General features: G+C 38.1%; 1 protein-coding gene across 3 annotated transcripts in view; it reads right to left on the bottom strand.

Annotated features, from left to right (window-relative positions):
- The window catches only part of ZFYVE9 (zinc finger FYVE-type containing 9), a 206,383-nt gene that overhangs the window by 23,515 nt on the left and 157,568 nt on the right, over positions 1-25,300 (bottom strand). For all 3 annotated transcript variants that reach the window (XM_075555965.1, XM_075555982.1, XM_075555974.1), the window contains 3 exons: positions 22,992-23,216; positions 13,221-13,303; positions 5,914-6,018 (listed from right to left, as the gene is read on the bottom strand). In XM_075555965.1, the coding sequence (XP_075412080.1) occupies positions 5,914-6,018; positions 13,221-13,303; positions 22,992-23,216 (413 nt within the window). The remainder of the gene's footprint in view (positions 1-5,913; positions 6,019-13,220; positions 13,304-22,991; positions 23,217-25,300) is intronic.

Raw genomic sequence — 25,300 nt, 5'->3', positions numbered from 1 at the left:
AACAATGACAAAAAACAAAACAAAGGACAAGGAATAAAAGCTTGTAGTTAGTTCAAGGTCTGTTTGTTGGCCTTTAGGGGTGTTTTCCAGTCCAGTCTGTTGGGGCACCATGCTCTGACCCCAAAGTCCACCTTCATCATTCCCTGGGGACGTCGCCACTCCAGTGGAACACTATTTTTGTGAGCAATTAGCCTCGGTGTCCCCCAAGACAATGGTCATGACAATGGTCATGAGCCTCCAGGCCCAGTGACTTATTCCGTCGAGGTAAGTATGTTATATATATATATATATTTACTATTTTATTGGCACTTCTTCCACCTATCATACAATTCAATAAATCAATTATAATCAAGAGTTGTACAGTTATTACCACAACCAATCTTAGCACATTTTCTTCTTGCACTCATTATTAGGGTAAATTGTTTAACTACGGCAAAAATATATACAATGAAATATTCTCAAATTCAATCCCTCCAACATGAATATTTCAGTGCCACTGATTATACTGTTATACAATCATTATTGATATCCTTTCCCAAATTATTCCAGCACCATGAGCCTAAATGTGATGCCCCCTACCCAGAGTCTTCCTCTTTCACCCATGGTAGCCAATGGTCAACTTTGGGTTGTTTTTTTTTCCTTTTTAGTAGTTTTCTTGATATATGAAATTCACTTACTATACACTTGCATTGTTAAGTCACTTTTAAAAAGAGCTCTATATACATCATCACAATCCATTCTAGTGCTCCCGCTCCCTTTCTGAATTCATTGCTTGCTTCCCTAACCTAACCTCACCTTCTCCCCTACTTCCCATCCCTGATAAACCAGTGCATCAGTTATTGTTTCTATTAATCTATTTCTTCTGTGTTTCATGAACTGGGAAACCTGACATAAACAATAAAAAACAAAAAAAATGAAGCAGAAAAAAAAGAGTAATAATAATAAACATAAAGATAAAAATAAGGAAGAAAAAACCATCAACAAGATTTTAAAAACCATCAACGATATTTCTGCATGGAACAAGGGAGAAATATTTAAGCTTAGTGCAAATTTAGTTTGGGTCAAGAGGGAGGTCAACTAGCCAAGTATCATATTGATCTAACATAATCAAATTTACATTAGTCTGTCTGAGAGTAAAGCTGTCCCTCGCCTGTGGCAAGAGGGGATCTCTCAGAGGCTTAGTCTGACTAGATACTCTGCAGATGGATTTTGGGTCCCCACTGTCCTCCAGAGTCTCCTACCAATCGGGTGTTCACAATGTAGCCTCTGATACTTTTCCCTTCATCATATTTGGATTTTGTTATCGTCTTCTTTGGATCACACAGAATGATGCGCTTAGTCCATTGAACTAGTTAGTTGCTTGGTTGAATAAAAGTGTCTTAAGATTATCCAATTGATAGCTTGGCACCATCTGCTTTCTTTACCACACTTTGCTGGAGCACCCTTGTCTTCAGTGCTCACTTCATGCAGATGAATATCAAGCAGTTATGAGAACTAACTGGGAGGCTGGAATCCGTCTGCTTGTCCACAAAATATGAACAACTCTGATTTACCTTGGCAGTCATATTTATAACAAAAACAAAAACCAACAAGAACCACCAAAGAAAACAAAAACAAAGAAAGACAGAAAAGGGAAGGGGAAAAACAACTCAAACAAACAAACAAACAGAAAGAAAAACACTGTCAATCACCTCCTGGGGTCGAAGGCAACTACGTTGATAACATCAATAATTTATCTAATGTCATAAAGTTTATGGCACTGTTGATATGAGGAATTTATGTGAGTATAGTCAAACTGCAAGATGCAATCCATGAGATGTTTCTTTGTAAAGACTGATTTGTTAATGGATTGAGCTCTGTTTATATCAGTGGATCTCAACCTTCCTAATGTCGTGACCCTTTCATACAGTTCTTCATATTGTGGTGATCCACCAGCCATAAAATTATTTTCATTGCTACTTCATAACTTTAATTTTGAAGGGGTCCTTCAATTCTCAAGGGGTCCTTCAATTCTCAAAGAGGTCACGACTCACAGGTTGAGAATCACTGGTTTATGTGATCATGGGGTTGGTGTTAGGTGAAAATTTCCTGTAACATTCCTTATAACTTGCCTGTCAGATTAATACCTGCCATATTGCTGCAAGGGGAGCATTGCGGTACTAAATGTAGACGTAGATCTGAGCCCCCTTTCATTGGATTCCCCACTAAGCTGTGGGTCCACCCAAGGTCCAACAGCCAGCCTTTCTACAGTCTTGGGGTGGCCATCTTTTGCCTCCTCTTTCATCATGGAATTTCAGTCTTAAGTCCAAGGGCTTCAGTTAGTTTTGAGGTAGGGCCCAGTTTGTTCAATCGAGCTTCCATGTTGAGTCCTTCTGGTGTGGTCCTTAGGAGGTGCCATGCACCCTGCAAGGCCAGCATCTAAGGTCATCCTTGTGCTTCATCCATGGAGGGGTTCAAGAAGGGTTAGGTAGAAACTTATTAGAAGTGTCAACCCAGGAATAGATAACCAATTTTTTTTCTCCTCTTAGGTTCCCCACAGTTATTTTTTAGCACCCCTTGCTAATGTGAGGTTGCTCCTCCCCATTTACCACCAGACCCACCCACCAACAGAACTATCAGTGCCTCCTCTGGAATGCAGATGTCCCCTCCCCTGGTCTGAACTTGGTTTTCCAGTAAGAGTCTCCTCCCACTCCTGTGGAGGGCCTGTTGATTTGTTGCAGCCTTGTCTCAGTGTTGTACAGCATCAAGCTGATGGGCATCTATCTCCCTTTTCCCCCTTCTTGAAGGAATGACCCTAGTTGATGTGAGGTCTCCTCTTTCAAGGATATTATATATATATATATATATATATATATATTTGCTTTGAAAAGTGTGTAACTTTAAAACATTTTTATTATTTAAAAGTTTTTAATAAATCATTTTATTGGGGGCTCTTACAGCTCTTAAGGATATTATATTTTTAATGCTACAGTATTGTTTTAAAATTTCTGATTGTTCATTGCTTATACAGAGAAATACCATTGGTTGTTGCAAATCAAATTGTATCTTGGAGCCTTGCTAAATTCAATGATTAATTCTAGCAATCATCTCATAGGCCCCTTAGGATTTATACATAGACTTTTATGTTGCCCGTGAATAAAGACAACTTTACTACTATTTTTTCCACTTTTGTGTTATTTGATTTTCTTGCCTCGGTACAATGGTATTGGAGGGTTTCTGTATTTTTGCTGACCCTCTCCTAAACACAATCACCTTCTCTAGTGCTGGGCCTTGATGACATGTTCAAAATAAGCAAGATGAAGTAACATTATCTTCCCTCCTAAAGAGCATTCTGGTTACATGTCTTCTATGACTGGTTTGTTCATTCTTCTGACAGTCCATGGTTTTGTTCACAAATACAAATACATGCATTAATGCTTCTTATGATTTCATTATATAGTACCACACACGAGGTGAACCAAGAGGCCACAAGTTGGGCCAGGCAGGTCATCTTTGCTTTCTAATACTTTATAGTTTGCAGCAGATGTGCCCAAGGTGATACATCGTTTAATTCCTTGACTGCTGCTTCTGCAGGCACTGGTTGTTGACCTAAGTATGAAATCCTTGACAACTTCAACTAGTCGTTACCACCTTCCTATATTCTCAACTTAGAAAACCACTAAGTTCAATTTTGGTTCCTCTTGCCTGTGCTCTTGCCTGGAAACTGCAGGCAATAAGGCAGGGCAATCATAATCCTTACCTTCTCTTAGGGATCCTACACTGCCACTCTGTGCATTTTATATAGTCTTCTTTTTAAGTCACTAAGGTGGACTGGTCCCTATTCCAGTATGGCTGGTTGCAAAGCTGATATGCTATATTTGAGCAGTCCGAACTATAAATAACTGACAGATATCACTTTGGGCTTCCCTAAATGTAGTCACTTTCATAACCAGCCATGCCCCCTACAAACACCCTGGAATTGATGCCTAGCAAGTTGTTACATGAGATATTGTTCCCTGTAGAAAAGGCTGTGACGTAGGACAGCTCTCTTGTCTGTTTGACAGAAGTCCTATCTCCTAACATATAAGAACTGAGACAACTAACATTTACTCGGGGAACTGCTGCATGGATAGACACTTGACATGTGTGGCTAGCAAGCTGTGATTTGTCTTCGATATCCCTATGAATACCCCACAGCTAAGTATGAGCTATAATCATATAACCTTATGAATTAGAATGTATTAGAGAGTCTAAGCTGACATATTGATAGGAGCTGCATCCTTGCTTTCTTGATTTTTGTCAAATTAAATACTTATAGTTGTCAATATTTAATTATAGTTATATTAACTTATAGTTAATTATATGGACTTATAATTAATTCAATTATTTTCTCTCCTAAATGATTTCCAGTATCCTAACCATTCTGGGTTGTTCCTTCCTATAGAGTTACTCAGACACAGCCCTTTGAGAAAGGAGATGGGAACTAACATACACTATGGGTCAATTAATCATGATAGGCAACAGTACTTCATTTCATTTACTCCTTTATAACAATTCTACAGGAGAAATTAGTGCTAAGAAAACACAAAATTGAAGCTGTGGCATTGTGGACATTTTCTAGCATTAGGAGCATTTGATTTACTTTTTAGGGACAGCTAAGTGACATATGGAAAAGACATTCCAAATAGAAGCAAATAGAATGTACACGGCATGGAAGAGGAAACATCAGGATGAATTTAGGAAGGGGGAGTATTCTAAATCAGTGCATTATAAAGTCTGGTACTCACACACAAAACACCTAAAATTGATCTCCCATCTCCTCCAACCCTCCAGGAAAAATTAAGCATACATTCTAGCCACTATTTTATAACATGCTTAAAAAATGATCATACAGAAAGCTATAGGTGAAGATGATCTTCTCCTAGGTCATTCTCCTGGTAATGCTGAATCCTGGGTTCAGGATTTTAGGAAGACATTTATATGATTTTAAGTTCTTACCCAGTACAAAATGTTTATCGAATGAACAAATCAATGAATCAGAGAGAATAATGACTGAAGGAAGAAAGAAAAAGCAATTATTTTACGCTAAGAAACAGAAAAGTTTTTCAAGACACTTCACCTTGTCTAATAAAATAATAAATTAAAACCACAATTGTAATGAAGTCTTTTTTAAATTGCAGTTAGGAAAACCAGTGATTGCATGAGACGTTTTAGAACTGTCTTGAAGATCATTCTGAATCCAGCACGGTAGGTAAGCAAATAGTATTGCTTATAAAATGCTGGTAATGTGTGTGTGTGATTTTAGTCACAAATTATAGTTTAAATTAGAGGCAGCCATTTGCTTTTGGAACCTTACTTAAAAGTTGCTTCATGTAGTGGGGAGTGGGGAGCAAGGGGGAAATGACCAGCCGATATTAAGGGCTCAAGTAGAAGGCAAAGGTCTTGAGAATGATGATGGCAACAAATGTACAAATGTGCTTGACACAATGGATGTATGTATGGATTGTGATAAGAATTCTACGAGCCCTCAATAAAATGATTTATAAAAAAGCTACTTCCTGACTTACTTCTCGTGAACTGTACACTAAAACATTAAAGACAGAGAAAGTATTTACAATAAAAGGAAAACACAGTTTAAAAATCCACCATTAAAATTACATGTCAAGCTATTTTTATACGTAACTGAAATACAAATCTACCACTGTTAATTAGAGCATCAAATGGCCAAAAAGAAAACAATGATTGAAAAAAATAAAAAGTTCAACATCTTCTCTTATGGAAATTAAACTGCCCAGCATTGAACTAAGTCGTACAAGATTGTGAACTACATTGTGTCAATTAATTATAATTAAAACGTACATGTAATTATATATTTTCCACCTTTTATTAGAAACTAAAGTATACACAAATATATGGTTTCATGATACATCTTACCTCATTGTACCTGTTGCTAGGAACTTTGATGCTGGTTTTCCGAACTTCCATATCAACCACCAGACCTTGAACTACTGGTAATGTGTATTGGTAATTCCTGAAATCCTAAGCAAAAGCGAATGGAAGCAGAATGAATATATTCACTTATGGCATGATTTGCTTTATACTAATGAAATTAGAAAAATGGAAAGTCAATATCGACAAATCCTATCTAAATAAAAAATATATATAAAATGAAAGCCCAACTATATATATTCTAGATCTCCAATTAGACTGTAAAGTTTTCAAGGAAATAAAACAAACTGATAGTAAACAACTATGTGGCTATCTCTGCTTCTTCATTTTTCTTTGTGACATTTATCAACAATTAACACTCCATTTATCTGTTTCCTCTTTTCCCCCCTTTAAGATTAGCTATAAGAGGGCAGGAATGCTCACTTGTTTTGTTCGGGCTCTATCCCAAAGTCTGGAATATCACAAGCCAAACCACTGGCATCAAGTCACTTATAACTTAGAGCGAAGGGTTTCTGAGACTATTAAGCTGTATAAGAACAGACTATTTCTTTCTCTCATGGAGTGATTGGTGTGTTTGAACTGCTGACCCTGTGATTAGTAGCTGAACACTTAATCAAAAGCAACACTAGGGCTCGAATATCACAGGCCCTTAAAAGTATTTGGAGAGGAAAGCAGAAAGTGCACACACACTCAGTGTGACTGAAGCAAAATGAGCAAGAGTAGTAGGTACTGAGGTCAAAGTGATAGCACTGGGCTAGATTTCATAGGGCTTTGTAGGCACGGTAAGGAAGGCTGTTGACTTTATTCTCAGGAAGGTTTGGGCCTTTTTCCAGAGTTTTGACTTCTCTTTAAAGAAGAGACTTTCAAAGAGCAGGGGTAAAAGATGGAGGATCAGATAGGCAGGATAACATTAATCCAGGCAACAGGTAATGAATTTGGACCAGCGTGTTAGCAGTGCAAAGACTGGAGAGAAGATATGAGATTCCAGATAGTGTCTGATGGTAGCATGGGACTGAATGGAGATGTATATGAAAAACAAGAGTCAAAGATGATTCTAAATGTCATGACCTGGGACACTAGATGAAAAGAACGGATATATTTTGAGGTGGACAGGAAAGCAGCAAATCACTATAATACAGAAACCAAGGGAGAATGGTATCCTAGAAGCCAAGAGAAGAAATGTAAAAATATTGGTAAATTAGTGGGTAAAACTGTATAAAAATAGTTTTTTGATTACTTTGATCTTCTCAGGGAAATAGGGGCTAGGTCATCAGCTGAAAATAGAAAAGGAGAAGAGAAAACATACAAACAGTCATCCAAGATAATATGCTTTATGGACCTGAATAGACTACTGGTAGCCCTGTTAGTAAAACAGGAAAAACCTCGTAATTCATGAGTAGTGGGTAAAGAAAGCACTGAGTAATAAGGAGCTATTAGCCCTAAAGTAAACCCAACTTTAGTTCCACCTTATAAATCTTAAAAGCAAAAATTGATATCAAGTAATTTAACCATATTTACTTGCAACAAAGCTTAAGAGTTTTTAAATGGACATAAAAATATCTAGCATATGCTCAGACCTATCCGCAGAAACTATGAAGAAGAGGCGAGAGTGGAGTAACATATTCCAAATATTGAAGGAAAACAATGCAAACCTAAGAATACTCTCTCCAGACATATTAACGATCAAGATAGACGGAGAAGTGAGAGTCTTCTCAGACAAGGAAAAGCTCAAAGAATACGCTAGAAGAAACCCAGCCCTACAAAAGATCCTCGCCGACCCAGTGTGGGCAGAACAACGCTCACCAAGCACAAATAAGAGACCACCACATAGAACAGCCTCACCCAGAGGGCAAAAAAAGAGAAAACAGACCTCAAGATAGCATTGACTCAAATATAGAAAGACTTGAAAGGACGCTGAGGTAAGCTTTAAAAAAAAAAAGGCAAATGGGGCATAGATAGGGAAAAAGCTACAGTATACAAATATTCCTGGGGTGAACACTAGGTAATATGGCAGGGACCAGAGCAAATGCAGCGATACACATGGGAGACAACTAAAAAGGAGGTGGGAAAAGGAAAAAAATAATAACAATAAAAAATAAAAGGGTAGTGGAGGCACAGGGCACTAACCCACCCAAGGGGAGGGTATTGTTTGTGTCTCCACAGGGAAAAAGGAACCAGATTTCAACCCAGTGCTCCATCATGTGAATGCAACATGCCGGCGTAGAGTAGGGAACAAGTGGAGAGGTCTGGGGGGCCGGCCCCAACCCCAACTACTAAGTGGACACCTGACCCTCCTCTCAGAAGAATTTATTTCTACAGCTCCGGAAGAGGGACATATCTGATGGGAGCACAAGGGAGCAGATGAAGGGGCAGGAGAGAGTGGAGCACATCCTGGTTTACCAGGCCAGGAGGTCGATGTTCCCAATTAGAACAGCCAGTCAACAGAGGACCACATGGCTGGCCCCACTATAAAACATGACATCCCTCACTGACCCATATCCAGACAGGGGACAACACCGGAGACACAATGTGGGAATTGCACCCGATCAGATCCCACCACACCGAGGCAAAACAGTAAGGGGGTGCAATAGAACAGCAAGGGAATGGAGCGGCGAGGTCCCCAGGGAATGCTGAAGGTGTACTTTGGGGCCAGGGCGTGGTGCCCCAACAGACTAGACTGGAAAACACTCCTAAAGGCCATCAAACAATCCTTGAACTAACTACAAGTTTTTCTTTCTTGTAGTGTTTTGTTTTTGTCATTGGTTTGTTGTAAATTGTTGCTTGGTTGTACTGTCTTGTTTTTGTGCATGTTATTATCTCTGCAGGTCTGTCTAAATAAGATAGACTGGAGGAACAATTGGAAGAGAAAATGGGACCAATAGTTCCATGGGGACATGGGAGAGGGGGAGGTGGGGGGAAAGGTAGTGGTGTTAACAAACCCAGGGATAAGGGAACAATAAGTAATCCAAATTAGTAGTTAGGAAGGTGTGGGAGGCTTGGTTGGGCATGATCAAGGGTAATGTAGCTAAGAGGAATTGCTGAAACCCTGGTGGGGACTGAGTATGATAGTGGGACAGGAGGGAAGTCAAAGGAAATAGAGGAAAGAGCTGGGAGTCAGAGAGCATTTATAGACGTCTAGATAAAGACATGTACACATGCAAATATATTTGTACATGAGGATGGAGAAATAGATCTATGTGCATATATTTATAGGGTTAGTATTAAGGTAGCAGAGGAACATTGGAACTCCACTCAAGTACTTCCTCAATGCAAGAATAGCTTCTTCTATTACATTGGCATTCTATGATGCTCACCCTGCCAACACAACCACTGAAGACAAAGTGGGTGAAAACTAAATGTGGTGAAGAAAGCTGATGGTGCCTGGCTATCAAAAGATAAGCGTCTGGGGTCTTAAAGGCTTGAAGGTAAACAAACAGCCATCTGGCTCAGAAGCAATAAAGCCCACATGGAAGAAGCACACCAGCCTGTGTGACCACGAGGTGCTGAAGGGATCAGTTATCAGCCATCAAAGAACAAAAAAAATTCTATCATTCTGTGTTCACCTCCCTGATATGAACGCTGAAGACAAATGGGTACATAAGCAAATGTGATGAAGAAAGCTGATGATGCCTGGCTATCAAAAGATATAGTGTCTGGGGTCTTAAAGGCTTGAAGGTAAACAAGCAGCCATCTAGCTCAGAAACAACAAAGCCCACATGGAAGAAGCACACCAGCCCGTGCGATCACAACGTGTCAAGGGATCAGGAATCATCAGAATCAAAAATCTTACCATAGTGAATGAGCGGGGGAATGTGGAGTGGAAACCCAAAGCTCATTTGTAGGCCACTGGACATCCCCTTACAGAAGGGTCTTGGGGAGGAGACGAGACAGTCAGGGTGCGATATAGCAACAATGAAAAACACAACTTTCCTCTAGTTCCTAAATGCTTCCTCCCCACTCCCACTGTCATGATCCGAATCCTACCTTGTAAGTCTGACTAGACCATAGGATGTACACTGGTATAAATGGAAACTGGAAACAGGGAATCCAGGGTGGATGATCCCCTCAGGACCAGTGGTGTGAGTGGTGATACTGGGAGGGTATAGGGAGGGTGGGTTGGAAAGGGGAACCGAGTTTAAGGATCTACATGTGACCTCCTCCCTGGGGGACATACAACAGAAGGGAGACGTGGGACAGAGCAAGATATGACAAAACAATAATTTATAAATTATCAAGGGTTCATGAGGGAATGGGGAGTGGGGAGGGAGGGGAAAAAATGAGGACCTCATGCCAGGGGATTGGGTGGAGAGCAAATGTTTTGAGAATGATGAGGGCAATAAATGTACAAATGTGCTTTACACAATGTATGTATGTATGAATTGTTATAGGAGTTGTATGAGCCCCTAATAAAATGATTTTTAAAATGATTAAATAATAATAATAAATATCTAGCACCCAACAGAATAAAATAACAATGCTTGGTATCCAGTAAAAAAAAAAAAAAGATTAGCCATATAAAGAAGCAGGAAAATAGGATTAATATTAAGAGGAAAATAATTTTAAATTCGATGAGCAAAATAATGAATCATGCAAGGAGCATCAAAAGAAGGTGGAAGGAATACAGAGTCAATGGACCAAAAATAATTTGTTTACATTCAACAATTTTAAGCGTAAGTATATAATCAAGAACTGATGGAAGACAAGCTCAAGATGCAACAAAAGCATTGGTCTAAAACAAGGCTCCAGGAATTAATCGAATACTAATGGAAATGTATCAACAAGCTTATCAAACACTGGAAGCACTCAATGGTCTATGCTACTTGACAGCTCCTTGGACAACTGACTAGAAGAAATCCATATTTATACTAATTCCAAAGAAAGAAGACTGAACAATGTGCTTATGCTGAAACTGTTGAACATTATCATTAATGCTATATGCAAATAATATTTTACTGAAAATCATTCAATAATTGTTGTCATATTTTGACAAGTGGCAAGATATTCAACCCAGTTTCAGAAGAGGACTTGGAACAAGAGATATCATTGCTAACATCAAACGGGTACTAGCTGAATGCAGAGAATACCAGAAATATGTTTACTTGTGCATTACTGAGTATGTTTTAAAGACATTTGACTGTGAGGATCATAACAAACTATGGATAGCTTTGAGAGGAATGGGTAGTCCAGAACATTTCATTGTTCCAATGAAGAACCGATACATGGATCAAAAGGCAACTGTTGAAAGAGAAAAGGGGAATAATGCATGGCTTAAAGTCAGGAAAGAAGTGCATCAGAGTTGTATTCTTTCACCACACTTATCCAACCTGACACAATAGGACGTGTTCAGGGTGGTATGGTCGTAGACCATACTTATTCAATCTGTATTCTGAGCAAATAATCTGAGAAGCAGAACTACTTGAAGAAGAATGTGCCTTCCAGTTTGAAGGAAGATTTATTAACAACCTGCAATATGCAGATGACACAACCTTGCTTACTGAAGATTGAGGAGGACGTGAAGCACTTCCTCATGAAGATCAAGGTTCACAGCCTTCAATATGGATTACACCTCAATGTAAAGAAAACTAAATCCTCACTAGACCAATAGGTAACATCATGAAAAATGGAAAATGGATTACAGTTGTGAAGGACATCTTGCTTAGATTCACAAGCAGTGGTCATGGGAGCAGCAGTGAAGAAAACAAATGCTGCGCTGCACTGGTAAACTACTGATAAAACCTCTTTATGTATTAAAGAGCATGCATTCCACTTTGAGGACTAACGTATGCTTGACCCAAGCCATGACACTGAATAAGGAAGACTGAAGAGAATTGGTGCATTCTAATTATGAAACTGGCAAAGACTATTGAAAGCATCATGGACTTGCAAAAGAACAAATCATTCAATCTTGGACTCACATGCTTTGGAAATGTCAGGGGACTAGTCCCTGGAAAAAGGTATCATAAAGTGGAAGAGAGGTGAAAAAGAGTAAGATCCTCAACAAGATGGATTGACAGTGGCTGCAATAAGGGGGTGACGCATAACAGCAATTTTGAGGATGGTACATGATGGGACAGTGCTTCCTTGTTCATAGGATGGCTATGAGTTGGAACTAGACCATGACATCTTTAAAACATGAAGGTAAAATAAAGATATTAGAAATATAAAAACTTAAATAACTCACTACTAGCAGACGAATACTACAAGAAATATTACAGGAAAGTCTTCACTAAGAAGGAAAAATGACAGAAAGTAGAAATGTCAATAACACAAAAAGAAATGAAGACACTAAAAATAATTACATAGGTAAGTCTGCAAGTTTTCTTTGGTTGATTTTAGAAGATAACTGGAACTACAGCTTCCAGTATGATGGAGTGAGGCCATCAATGAAGCCATTCTCCAAAAGCAACTTAAAAAGTTTTTTAAAACAACTATTTCAGTATTCTGAAATTAGACCAAAGGTATACAACACACCAAGAAGAGTACACTCATGAAACTTCTGAATAGCAGGTAAAAATATTTTATTAAAAAATGTGTGATGTTGCCTGATGATGCCTTAGCTCCATGCTTCCCTGGTAGTTCAACCAGAAGAGCTTTATTACCTGGAGTTCAATTGGTTTGGAGCATTGTTGATTACAGTAGTGATCTCAGTGGCTTGTAAAGGTTAATGGTCTCTTGGAGTAAGCAATGAATAAGTAGATTAGCCAAAGATTTAATAAGGAATCCTGTGAGAAAAGGCAGTCACAGAAAGCTCAGTATACTCTCCAAATATTCATGACTGACCGTAGGTTATTTGCATGTGTAGCAGAGTCTTTAGTGGGGCCAAGCTACCACTTGTTCTTGAGCAACAGGGTCAGAGCCTACACCAACGCAGAGAGAAGCCCAGGAGGAAAGGAAAGCATAACTCCCAGCCCACATGTAGCAGAAATGGAAGCCCTACTGGCTCAAGGTATTTGAGCACAATCTCTGACCAATTTTTGGCTATACAGTAAGCTAGGTAGACATTGAGGATACTTTTAGTATGCCAAGCTTAAAATAAAACTAGAAAAATGCAAGTGTTTCAATTATACATTACCTCTAGGCCTCACAATAATCCTTCAAGGTCACTTTTATAACAAATGTATGATAAGGGCTTGAAATCATGAACTAATTCACTCCAGAGTTTCATAGACTTTCCAAAGTATATGTATATGCTCTGAACTTTCCCTCCAGCATAAATATTTACCTACCTAAAGACCCTTGTTATCCTTCTCCCACACAAAGCCGAGTAAAGAAAAGGAAAACTTCCAACTTACTGCAAGGAGATTCATGATGGTATGCCCCGTCTCTCCAAATAAAGGCTTCCGAAATCTGACACTGAACAGTGGGCATGGATAAACTACGGGAATGAGAAATGACCCCACTAAGTTTGGCAGCTTAAAGTTTTAGTTAAAGGATCACAATGGTGGATTCTGTTTCAAAATCTAATTGTAATGGCTCATTACATTATATAAAATATACAACACAAAAATACTTAGCATGGTGGTACCAATAATGAACCTCTACAATCTATACCAAAGTAAGTCTTCTGATGATCAGAATACGTCTTTTGAGATAACATTTAAAGATAAAACACAGGTTCTTGGGAAGCAGTCTTGTTCAAAAAGTATTACTATGATCCAGAAAAGAAATCTGCTGGTTCCTCTGTGCTTAGACGTTTAAGAGTGCACTCTTCTATTCCTCCCAACCAGGATTCTCTTAACTCCGAGGGCCTGACAACAAATACCAGGTGACTCTATTGGCTGGCTCAGTCCTTGAAGTTTATGATTTGCAATGGCTTTACAAGGCAGGAAGATGAACATGTTTCTTCTGTGCACATGCCTTCCTTTCCCCCATTTCACTGGGCTGGTGGTTTATAAGCCTCCTTCAGACTTCAGTCCAGAGGCCACTCAGTCCAAAATGTGTTTTTGTCCAAAATCCCATTCTTGGTCAAGTTATAGCCCATCTCAAAGCATCCAAAGAAGTTTGTTAACCTTGATCATATATTTTAAAACAATATGCTATAATCATGACTTCTGTCCATCTTCTTTCCTAAGCACCTGTAAAACATTATCTTAGTAATATTTCTCTGTTCCCTGGAGTCATAAAAAATGGTAAGCCTTTATAAAAGAATTAATGAATGAGTACAAATGAAGAGTTACTAAGAACACAGCACATTGCTTTATGGTTTGCAAAATGATTTTTCATTTATCCTCTCATTTTTAATAATTCTGGTGTTAGAAAGATATGCTTTCTAAAAAGTTTTTAATTATAAATTAATGAAGGCTTATAAAAACAGATAATCCATTTTATATCCAACAATTTATACATGTCTTGTTTACACTCATTCATTGCAGTATGTTGGTGTTGCTGTTAGGCACCACTGAGTTGGTTCCGACCCATAGCAGTTATAGGCACACAGAACGACATACCTTGAGGTCTTGCACCAGCTTCACAATTGTTCCTATGCCAAGACCTCAATGTTGTTCCTATGCTTGGGGCATCACTTAATCTCACTTCCTCCCTGTTTTCCATCCTTTCTCCTAGCTTTCTTTCCTAAACCTAGGTTTAGCACTAGGTCCTTAGGTAAATACTGACTTTTTGATCCTTTTTTTGCATTGGACAAATATATATTTTAACTTTTTATTGTGAATTACATGAAGTTATACAGATCATAGTTTTATGTTCAGCAATTTATACACATTGTTTCAACTTATCCATTATAACCCCTCAACACACCAAGATTTATCCAACTTCCTCTGCCTGTTTCCATCCTATCTTCTTTCCCAATCCTCTGTGTTTATCCTTGGGTATATGCTGCCCTTTTGGTCTTAAATGGTTCAGGAGGATGAATTTAGTTCTAGATCTAAAAGATAATGAAAGACTATGGGAGTTCCCACAAGTTTTGTTTTTTTTCCTTTTTTTACATTTTATTAGGGACTCATACAACTCTTATCACAATCCATACATATACATACATCAATTGTATAAAGCACATCCATACATTCCCCGCCCCAACCATTCTCAAAGTATTTGCTCTCCACTTAAGCCCTTTGCATCAGGTCCTCTTTTTTTTTCCCCCTCCGTCCCGCTTCCCCCTCCCTCATGTGCCCTTGGTAATTTATACATCGTTATTTTGTCATATCTTGCCCTATCCGGAGTCTCCCTTCCCCACCTTCTCTGCCGTCCATCTCCCAGGGAGGAGGTCACATGTGGATCCTTGTAATCAGTTCTCCCTTTCCAACCCACTCACCCTCCACTCTCCCAGCATCGCCCCTCACACCCTTGGTCCTGAAGGTATCATCCACCCTGGATTCCCTGTGCCTCCAGCCCTCATATGTACCAGTGTACAACCTCTGCCCTATCCAGCCCTGCAAGGTAGAATTCGGATCATGGTAGTTGGGGGGAGGAAGCATCCAGGATCTGGGGGAAAGCTGTGTTCTTCATCGGTACTACCTCACACCCTAATTAACCCATCTCCTCTCCTAAACCCCTCTACGAGGGGATCTCCATTGGCCGACACTTGAGCCTTGGGTCTCCACTCTGCACTTCCACCTTCATTCAATATGGTGCATACACACACACACACACACACACACACACATACATATACACACATATATCTCTTTTTTTGCATGATGCCTTATACCTGGTCCCTTTGGCACCTCGTGATCGCACTGGCCGGTGTGCTTCTTCCATGTGGGCTTTTTTTGCTTCTGAGCTAGATAGCCGCTTGTTCACCTTCAAGCCTTTAAGACCCCAGACACTATCCCCACCAGTTTTTATCAGATCAGTAAACCTAGTCTTTTTTTATCATTGAGGATTTGTTTCACATTTCCTTCCCTCCATTCCCCCACCCTCCAGCCCCAAGACATTCGAATGTGATTTTTATAAGGCTACTTGGTACTAGTAGTCGGGCACCATGAAGTAATTCCAGCTTCTAAGTCGTGAAAGCTGATGTCTGCATAGTCCATTAGTTCAATGGACCGTTTCCAAATGTCTTTCAATTTTCATCATTCTCTTTTCCTCCCAAAGAGACCAATAGATGGCTGTTCATAAACTTTTAAGACTCCAATTACTATGCACCAAAGAACAATGTAGAACATTGTCCTTGTGAACTATGTTAGGCCAATTGACTTTGGTGTCTCTCTAGACCAGGGGTGGGGAACCTTTTCTCTGCCAAGGGCCATTTGGATATTTAGAACATCATTCACGGGCCATACAAAATTATCAGCTTAAAAATTAGCATGCTAGGATGGAGAAAAATATTTGCATGCTTCACGCGGTCAAACTTTATTAAATCATCCCAAATATGATGGCTGGAATGACTTCTATTTGGTGACACTGTGATGTTAACTGATAGTGATTTCGAGGGCCTGATATTTTCACCCCTGCCCTAAACCCTAGTCCTGCTGCCCCAGGAACACACATCTGTAGCCAACTGGACAGCCCCTTTCAGAAAGGTTGTGGAGAGGAGACGAGTCAGTCAGGGTGCAGTGTAGCAATGACGAAACATACAACTTTCCTCTAGTTCTTCAATGTTTCCTCCCCCAACTAAGATGATCCCAATTCTACTTTACAAATCTGGCTAGACCAGAGGATGTACACTGGTACAGATAGGAACTGGGAACACAGGGAATCCAGGACAGATGACCCCCTCAGGACCAGTGGTGAGAGTGGTGATATGTGGGGGGTAAAGAGAAGGTGGGGTTGAAAGGGGAAACCGATTACAAGGATCTACATATAACCTCCTCCCTTAGGGATGGACAACAGAGAAGTGGGTGAATGGAGACGTCTGACAGTGAAAGATATGAGAAAATAATAACTTATAAATTATCAAGGGTTCACGAGGGAGGGGGAAAACTGAGGAGCTGATATCAAGGCTCAAGTAGAAAGAAAACGTTTTCAGAATGATGATGGCAACAAATGTACAAATGTGCTTTACACAATGGATGAATGTATGGATTGTGATAAGAATTGTACAAGCCCCCAATAAAATGATTAAGAAAAACCAAGTGACTCTTTCTCTCAAGGTATTTGGTTATGTCTCAGAAGTTTTCATAACTTTGCCACTGTATAATCTACCACATTCACGGATCTAGTTAGAGCAAATATACAGATATTCTCTGTCAAATCTAAAGATATTCATGGATATACTCCCACTCAGCCTTCCAAATCTGGTCAGTTATGTGTCTCTCTAAATGTGTACTTGCAGATCACCAACGTTTCACGAATATGTACATAACAGTATTTGTTTCTGATGCCTTTAGTACATGCAAACATTCCAGTGTCTTGCTTGATTTCCATAATTTTTTGCTGACTTCCTTATTATTGTATGTTCTCTTCTTCACCTAAATTACCACTTATTTACTCTAGCCCAGTGGTTCTCAACCTTCCTGATGCCGTGACCCTATAATACAATTCCTCATGTTGTGGTGACCCCCCAAGCACAAAATTATTTTTGTTGCTACTTCATAACTGTAATTTTTCTACAGTTATTTATCGCGCGACCCGTGAAAGGACTGTTCAACCCTCAAAGGGGTCGTGATCCACAGCTTGAGAATCGCTGCTCTAGCCAGTGCCTTCTCCTCCCTCCTTTGGCCTTGTACCCCTGGTACCTATCAAAGAATGTTTCTTTTAGTGTAAAAAGTTTTCTTTTTTGTAATAGTGGTCTCATACAATATTTGTCCTTTTGTGTTTGACTAATTTCTCTCAGCATAATGACCTTCATATTCATTCACATTATGAGGTATTTTACAGATTCACTGTTATTCTTTTAATGTTGTATAGGATTCCATGTGTGTATGTACCAAAGTTCATTTATCTATTTTTCCAGTGATGACCATTTGTGTTCATCTTTTTGCTATTGTAACTAATGCTGTGGTAAACATTAGGTCTACCTATGTGTCACAATTCTTAAAGTTCTCTAGAATACATACCAAGTAGAGGGAATACTGGGTCATATGATATTTCTATATCTGACTTTTTGGTAAAGTGTCATACTTCTCTCTTAATGGTTGCACTATTTCAAAGTTATACTAGCAGTGTATGGGGGTTCCAGTCTCTGCAAAAGCATCAGCATTTGTTGTATGTGCTTTTGGTAAACTTTGCTCTTAATGCTCGGGAAAGTGATTATCTCGTTGTTTTGATTTGCATCTTTTGAATGGCTACTGAAAGCAAGTATTTCTTCAGATGTTTCTTGAGCACCTGCATGTCTTGGTAGAAGTGTCTGCTTGGGTCTTCTGTCCATCTCTTTGGGTTTTTTAATCCAATTTTTAAAATTAAATAATATATTTATTGACATAGCTTACTAATTCCAATATATCTCTTTCCTTCCCATACGTTGTTATTCACTCCCATTGGGTGGGTTTATATAATCATCAATGCTATCAACTCCCTTCTGCCCTCTTTCTTATACCCCTCTCACTTCCTGTACCCTCAGGGAACCCTTACTCCTTTCAGGGTCTCTGAGGGGTCATCTATCTTGACTACCATGCATTGAGAGATCTTGAATGTACAAATGAACATATGAAAATCAAACATGATTAATGAGGACTATAGCATAAGGGCCTCAGTAGTATGAGGAGGAAATCTTACAGCGCTAGAGGATAATTATGTGGTTCATCAGTGTCATACTGCACCCTGATATGATATGTTGATAGCATATTATTTCTTTTATTAGAGCTCCTAAATTTATCCCTAATTGTTCATTGATGATATTTATAGTTCTATAGTTTACATTTAGGTTTTTGATTGATCTTGAGTTCATTTTAGTAGATGGTTTGAAATTTGGACCCATTTCACGCTTCTGCAAATTGAAATCCAATTTAGCCAGCACCATTTGTTAAACAGACTACCACATACACTCGTGTATCTTGTGCTGAAAAACTGGAGTTCGGCTTACACATGGGTAAGTGGCATGAATGGATGTCAAACATGACTAACAAAAGGAGGAAATCTCATGAAGCCCGACATAGAATTAATAGCAAAGTGGGTTCGAGATGCATGGGAAGACATTCCAGAAGACATGGTGCAACGTGCCTTCCAGAAATGTAGTATTAGTAATGCTATGGATGGCAGTGAAGACTGCGCTTTGTATGAAAATGACAGCAGTGATGGTGATGACGGTGATCTCAGTGAGGACAGCATCTATGATGACCTCACACCAGCTGAAGCTCTGCATTGGGATACGGATGATGATGAGGAATCCAGTTTTGAAGGATTTTAACTTTTTACATTTTAGCTTGGTTGCTGATTGAGCTCAGGGAATAGTACTCTTAAGGTATCACTGTTGATACCTTATTGTTTTTGTTGAACCTATTTTCCACTTATTGTGCCGGTTTACTAATGTTAAATGACTTGTCCTTTTATTTATATTTTTTATTTAAAATAAATATTTAAATACATTACCCCACTGATGTCTCAATTTTTAGTAATTTTTTCATTTGTTTTGATTATTGAAACTCACCAATAGCTTCTGCATTTTCCACCCTAGGCTTATACTTGAGTCAATCAGTTCTTCTGGTTTCCCAGGTAATAATTGGGTCCCTCGGCTTATACTCGGGTAGGCTTATATTAGCGTATATAAGGTAAGTCTTCCTCATTTAATGAGTTTCAGCCCTTGTTAAAACTCAGCTGTCTGTAGGTGGATGAATTTACCTCTGGGTTTTCAATGGTTTCGTTGATTTCTGTTTCTCACTAGAGCCATCATACCAAGTTGTTTCGATTACCATGGCACTATAGTAGGTTTTGAGATCAGGAGGTGGGGCCTATTTTGCTCTTTTAATTTAGTGGTTCTTTGCTTATTTGGAATCTCTTTTCTGTATAAAGTTGGTGATGTCCTTTTATCTCTTTAAAGAATGACGATGGACTCTGGATCAGAATTGCTCTTTATTTGTAGATTGTTTGCAGTAGTATTGTCACGTTTATAATTTAAGTCTTTCTATCCATGAGCATGTATAGTATTCCATTTATGTAGGTCTCTTTTGGTTTCTTGTAGTGTTTTTAGTTTTATTTGTACAGGTCTTTTGTTGATCTGGTTATATTTATTCTTAAGTACTTCATCTTTTGAGTGGTTATTAAGAATGGTATTACTTTCCTGATTTTCTTTTCAGAGCTCTGTTATTGTAAAGGAATCTAACTGATTTTTGTATGTTGATCTTGTACCTTGACATTTTGTTATATCTTTTTATTAGTTCCAACATTCTTCTTGTCAAGTCTTTGGAATTTTCCATGTATAGGGCCATATCAGCAAATAGTTTTGTTTCTTCTTTGCCAATATTGGGTGCTTTTAATTTCCCTTTATTGCCTGATAACTCTGGCTAAGACTTCCAGCACAATATTGAAATAAAAGGGGTGATAAAAGACATCATGATCGGGTTCCCATTTGCGTGGGAGAATGCTTTGTTTCTTTCTGTTGGCAGTTAGTTTTCTATATATGTCCTTTATTATGTTGAGGATTTTTCCTTCTATACTATTTTTAAATGTATATTGTGAATAGGTGTTGGATTTTGTTAAATGTCTTTTTCATGTTAACTGATATAATCATATGGTTTTATTTATAGGATAGATTATACTGATTTTTTTATGTTAACCCATCCTTGTATTTCTGATATGAATCTCAATTGGTTGTGATATATTATTATTTTTTTATATATAACGTTGAGTTCTATTTGTTAGGATTTTGTGGAGAAATTTTACATCTATGTTCATATGGAGTATTGGCATGATTTTCTTTCTCAGTGATGTTTACCTTTTTTTTCTGATGTTTGCCTTGTTTGGGTATCAGAGTTATGCTTGCTTCATAAAATAAATTCTGGAGCTTTCCATCTTTTCAATACTCTGGAATGGTTTAAGTAGAATCAGTGTCAGTTCTTCTCTGAATGTATGGTAACATCAATCATTGAAGCTGTCTGGGCCCAGACATTTTTTTGTTGAGAGTTTTTTTTCAAATCATTTTATTGGGGGCTCATACAACTCTTATCACAATCCATATATCCATCCATGTGTCAAGCACATTTGTATATTTGTTGCCAACATAATTCTCAAAACATTTGCTTTCTACTTGAACCCCTGGTATCAGCTCATTTTTTCCCTTCCCTCCCCGTATCCCCTCCCCATGAACTCTTAATAATTTATAATGATCATTTTGTCATGTCTTACACTGACCGATGTCTCCCTTCACCCACTTTTCCATTGTCCGTCCCCCAGGGAGGGGGTTATATGTAGATCCTTGTAATCTGTTTCCATTTTCTATCCCACCTTCGCTCTACCCTTGTTGGGAGTTTTTAAATAGTTAATTTCTTCTTTTGTTATTTGTTCAGATTTTATACTCGTCTGTGTTAGTTTAGGTACATAGTGTGTTTCTAAAATTACACCCATTTTCACTAGGTTTTCAAATTTGTGGGAGCAGTCTTTCGTAGTATTCTGTTATTATTCTTTTTTAGTTGGTTCTGTTGTGAAGTCACCAGTTTAATTTATTTGCACCCTCTTATTCTTTTTCTTTGTTACATTTGCCAGTGGCTTGTTAATTTGCCCGTTTTTTAAGCCTTTCAAAGAACCAACCAACTTCTTGTGATGTTTATTTTCTCTATTGTTTCTCTCTCTTTTTGCATTATAACATCTTGGTGTTTTAAAATTTAATAAGGTTGGCTTGTATTCTGGAGAGTAATCTATGTGTGCTGGGAAAAATAAAGTATAATTTTGCTTCTGTTGATAGGAAGCTCTATTTATGTCTGTGAAATCAAGCTATTTGTGTGTTTAGTCCTTCGGTATCTTTGTTGAGTTTATTTCTAGTTGTTTTGTCCTTTTTTAACAATGATGTATTAAAAGTATCCAACTATTATTGTAGAGTTGTCTATTTCTTCAATTATGTAAAAGTTTGATGAATATATTTTGAGCCTCTTTAGTTGGGTGTGTAGATACTCATTATGGTTATGTCTTCTTATTTAATTGATTCTTTAATTATTATATAATGTCCTTCTAGTCTTCTTATGCTAGCTTTTACCATAAGGTATTTTATGCTATTCCTACCCATTTTTATTGCCATTACCTTGGCCAATTTTCCCTTCCTTTGATTTTTTTAACTCAAGTTTATAAAAGATAATAAGTCAGAATAGTTGTGTTGCTTGCCCAAAGTTAAATAGCTACTGAGTGATAGAGTTGAGAATTGAGATCCTAAGCCAAATACCAATTTTATTTGTAAACAGGGTTTTCTTTGCTAAGTTATTGATGTCATAAGGATATAGGGTAAATCCTAAATTTAATCATGTGAGTTAAAATAAAAAGAGCAGATTAGACACAGATGCAAGCACAACACTAGAAGATAAATCCCACATGAAGATCACCAAGAAAAGGCCACAAGTACAGAAAGTAAGAAAGACAAGGATCTTCTCTCAGAAGATCTGAGAGAAAAGCTGATCAAGAGTGAGCCACCCCTGGAGCTAATGCACTCAATTTGTGCTTTCAGCTTCCTAACCATAAGAAAATAAATTTCTGCTCCTTGAAGCCATTCACTTGAGTTACAGTAACACTAGGAAACTAAGACTGATTTAAAAGTTTCTAATTTAACCTTAAAAAACTACAAAAACCGTAATCTGGTGATGCATCGCGAAAGCCATGAGCAAGACCACTCTTCTTCTGTAGCCTACGTTACCAAGTAAGAAAGGCCTCCATACGTCTTTCAGTATCTGGTTCATTAAAACACAATCTGTCTTAACTTTTCTCCAACTAAGTGACTCAGTATACTGTCACCACATATAGACATTACCCACAAAATAAAGTTACTTTTTAAATTCACATCCATTTTTCTGAAGATAATTATATGCTTATCAATTAACTATAAAAATAATACATTTTCAGGGTAACAAATACCATTTTCCTCATTTAATATTGTCAAGTCCTGCCAGTTACACAAAATAAAGAGAGGCACATTTCAAAAGACCTACTTCTGTTGAGCTTTATCATCAAACAGGAACTCGGGATATTTCAGGCATGGTTTCCCTATCATTCAGTGGTCACACGCTAAGAGAAAGTATTTTATTACTTACGTCGATATTCTGCTCCAAGTCTCAACATCAGTCTAATGGGAAATACTTTAGCCCAAGGAGTTTCCCATTTCTGGATGAGAATTCCAAACAAGTAAGGTGGAGTTGGGAGTACTAGGTCTTGAAGTGACTGGTAGGTAGATGTAACATATAAGAATCCACCATGTTCTTTACTGCCAAGAAAACTTTGACTGAAGAAGGAATGTCCCAGGTTGCTTACAACATTTCCTGAAACAAAAGAGTTCATTATATTACTTTCAATCAATAAATTATATTTTTAAATAATCATCGTTATTTAGCACTGGGCCAGGTACTAAAACAAAAACAAAGGAATAAACAACCAATTGCCATCTAATTGATTCTTATCATGGAAACCCCACATGTGTTTCACTGGGTTTTCTTTTTAATATAATTTTGATGCTGTTGAGAATATACTTAGCACAGCATATACCAATTCAGCAATTTCCACACATATAAATTAGTGTATTGATTACATTCTTCAAGTTGTGCAACCATTTTTACCCTCCGTTTTTAGTTGTTCCTGCCCCATCAACATGAACTCACTGCCTCTTAAATTTTCTGTCTAATCTGAATTACTATTGTCCATGCCTTCCCAGGTCGATATTAACAGAGCCCAATGCTCATGGCGGGCATTCTTGGTGGCATAGTGGGTTACACATTGGGTGGCTAACTGTAAGCTCAGAGTGCAAAGTCACCAACCGCACTGCAGGAGGAAGATGAGACTTTCTAGTCCCTTAAAGATTTAGTCTCAGAATCCCACACGGAACAGTTCTCCTCTGTTCTCTAGTGTTATACCAGTGCTTTCCTTAGTTAAATGAAACCTTTTTATTATATGAACTACTTCAGAGATCTTGGGATAAGCGCAAACGTCATGGAAAAATATTGGGATTAGGTACAAAGCTTTCAAACTCACTGCATGAAGCAAGTCAACGCCAGAACAAATTAAGACAATAGATATGCTCACTAGATACGTATAAGCACCCTTTCATAACTCTGAAAGAAATAACATCAAACAAATCTACAGTACAGGAGTTAATAAATACTTCCTCCAAAAACTAATGTTTGTTCCCAAAGTAATAATCGGTCTTTGAGAAGAATGGGAAGGTAGTTGATAGTACAATAGCTAAGACAAAGGAAAGAGATTATGAAATAAAAGTTCTGAAAAGAATTTTCAAAGGGTAACTCAAAAAGACAAAGTAAAATATTATAATGAAATGTTCATAGGCCTAAAATTTAAAAAAAAACAAAAGGGAAAAAATTTTAACATATCTCAAACTGAAGGAAAAAAAAACCTCAAGAAAGAAACTGAAGACTTGAGTTGCAATATTGAAAGATTCCATGGGCAAAGTATTGCATGATGCCGGAATCATCAGAATGATGCCGAAGAAGCTGTTAGGAAAATAGTCACTGCACGAAAAAAGAACTAGTCAACATGTCGCCATTTCAAGAGGTAGCCTATGAGCAAGACCCAATGGTATTTGAAAAAGTTGAAGCTGCACTGAAAGCATTAGCCAAAAACAGGCTCCAGGAATTGATGGAACACCAATTGCGATGTTTCAACAAGCTGATGAGGCACTGGAAGCACTCGCTCATCTAGGCCTGGAAATTTGGAAGACCAACTGACTGGACGAGATCCCTATTTGTACCCATTTCAAAAAAAAAATGTGAACCAACAGAATACTTGAATTATAAAGCAATATCATTGATATCACATGGAAGTAAAATTTACTGAAGATCATCCAGCAACAGTTGTAGTAGTACGCTGACAGGGAGGGGGGTCAGAGGTTCAGGCCAGATTCAGGAGAGGACGTGGAACTACAGATAATATGATGGTTGACATCAGATGGACTTTAGCTGAAAGTACAGAATACCATGACATTATGTGTGTTTAACTATGCAAAGGTATGTGACTGTATGGATTATAACAAACTATAGACAGTCTTGAGAAGAATGGGAATTCCAGAACACTTCATTGTGCTCATGTAGCACCTGTACATGGATCAAGAGGCATGTGCGAGAACAGAACAAGGGAATACTGCATGGTTTGTAATCAGGAAAAGTATGTGTCAGGGCTGTATCCTCCCAACATATTTGTTCAATCTGTATGATGAGCAAGTAATTAGAGAACTGGATTATATGAAGAATATGATATGCAGATGATACAACCTTGTGTGGTGAAAGTGAGGACTTGAAGCACTTTCTGATGAACATCAAGCATTTCAGCCTTCAGTACAGATTATAATTAAATGTAAAGAAAACAAGCATTCTCACAATTGGACCAATAGGTAACA

Source organism: Tenrec ecaudatus, chromosome 1 (assembly GCF_050624435.1).
Source record: "Tenrec ecaudatus isolate mTenEca1 chromosome 1, mTenEca1.hap1, whole genome shotgun sequence".
Lineage (NCBI taxonomy): Eukaryota > Metazoa > Chordata > Mammalia > Afrosoricida > Tenrecidae > Tenrec > Tenrec ecaudatus.
This window is presented reverse-complemented; position numbering and strand designations above follow the sequence as displayed.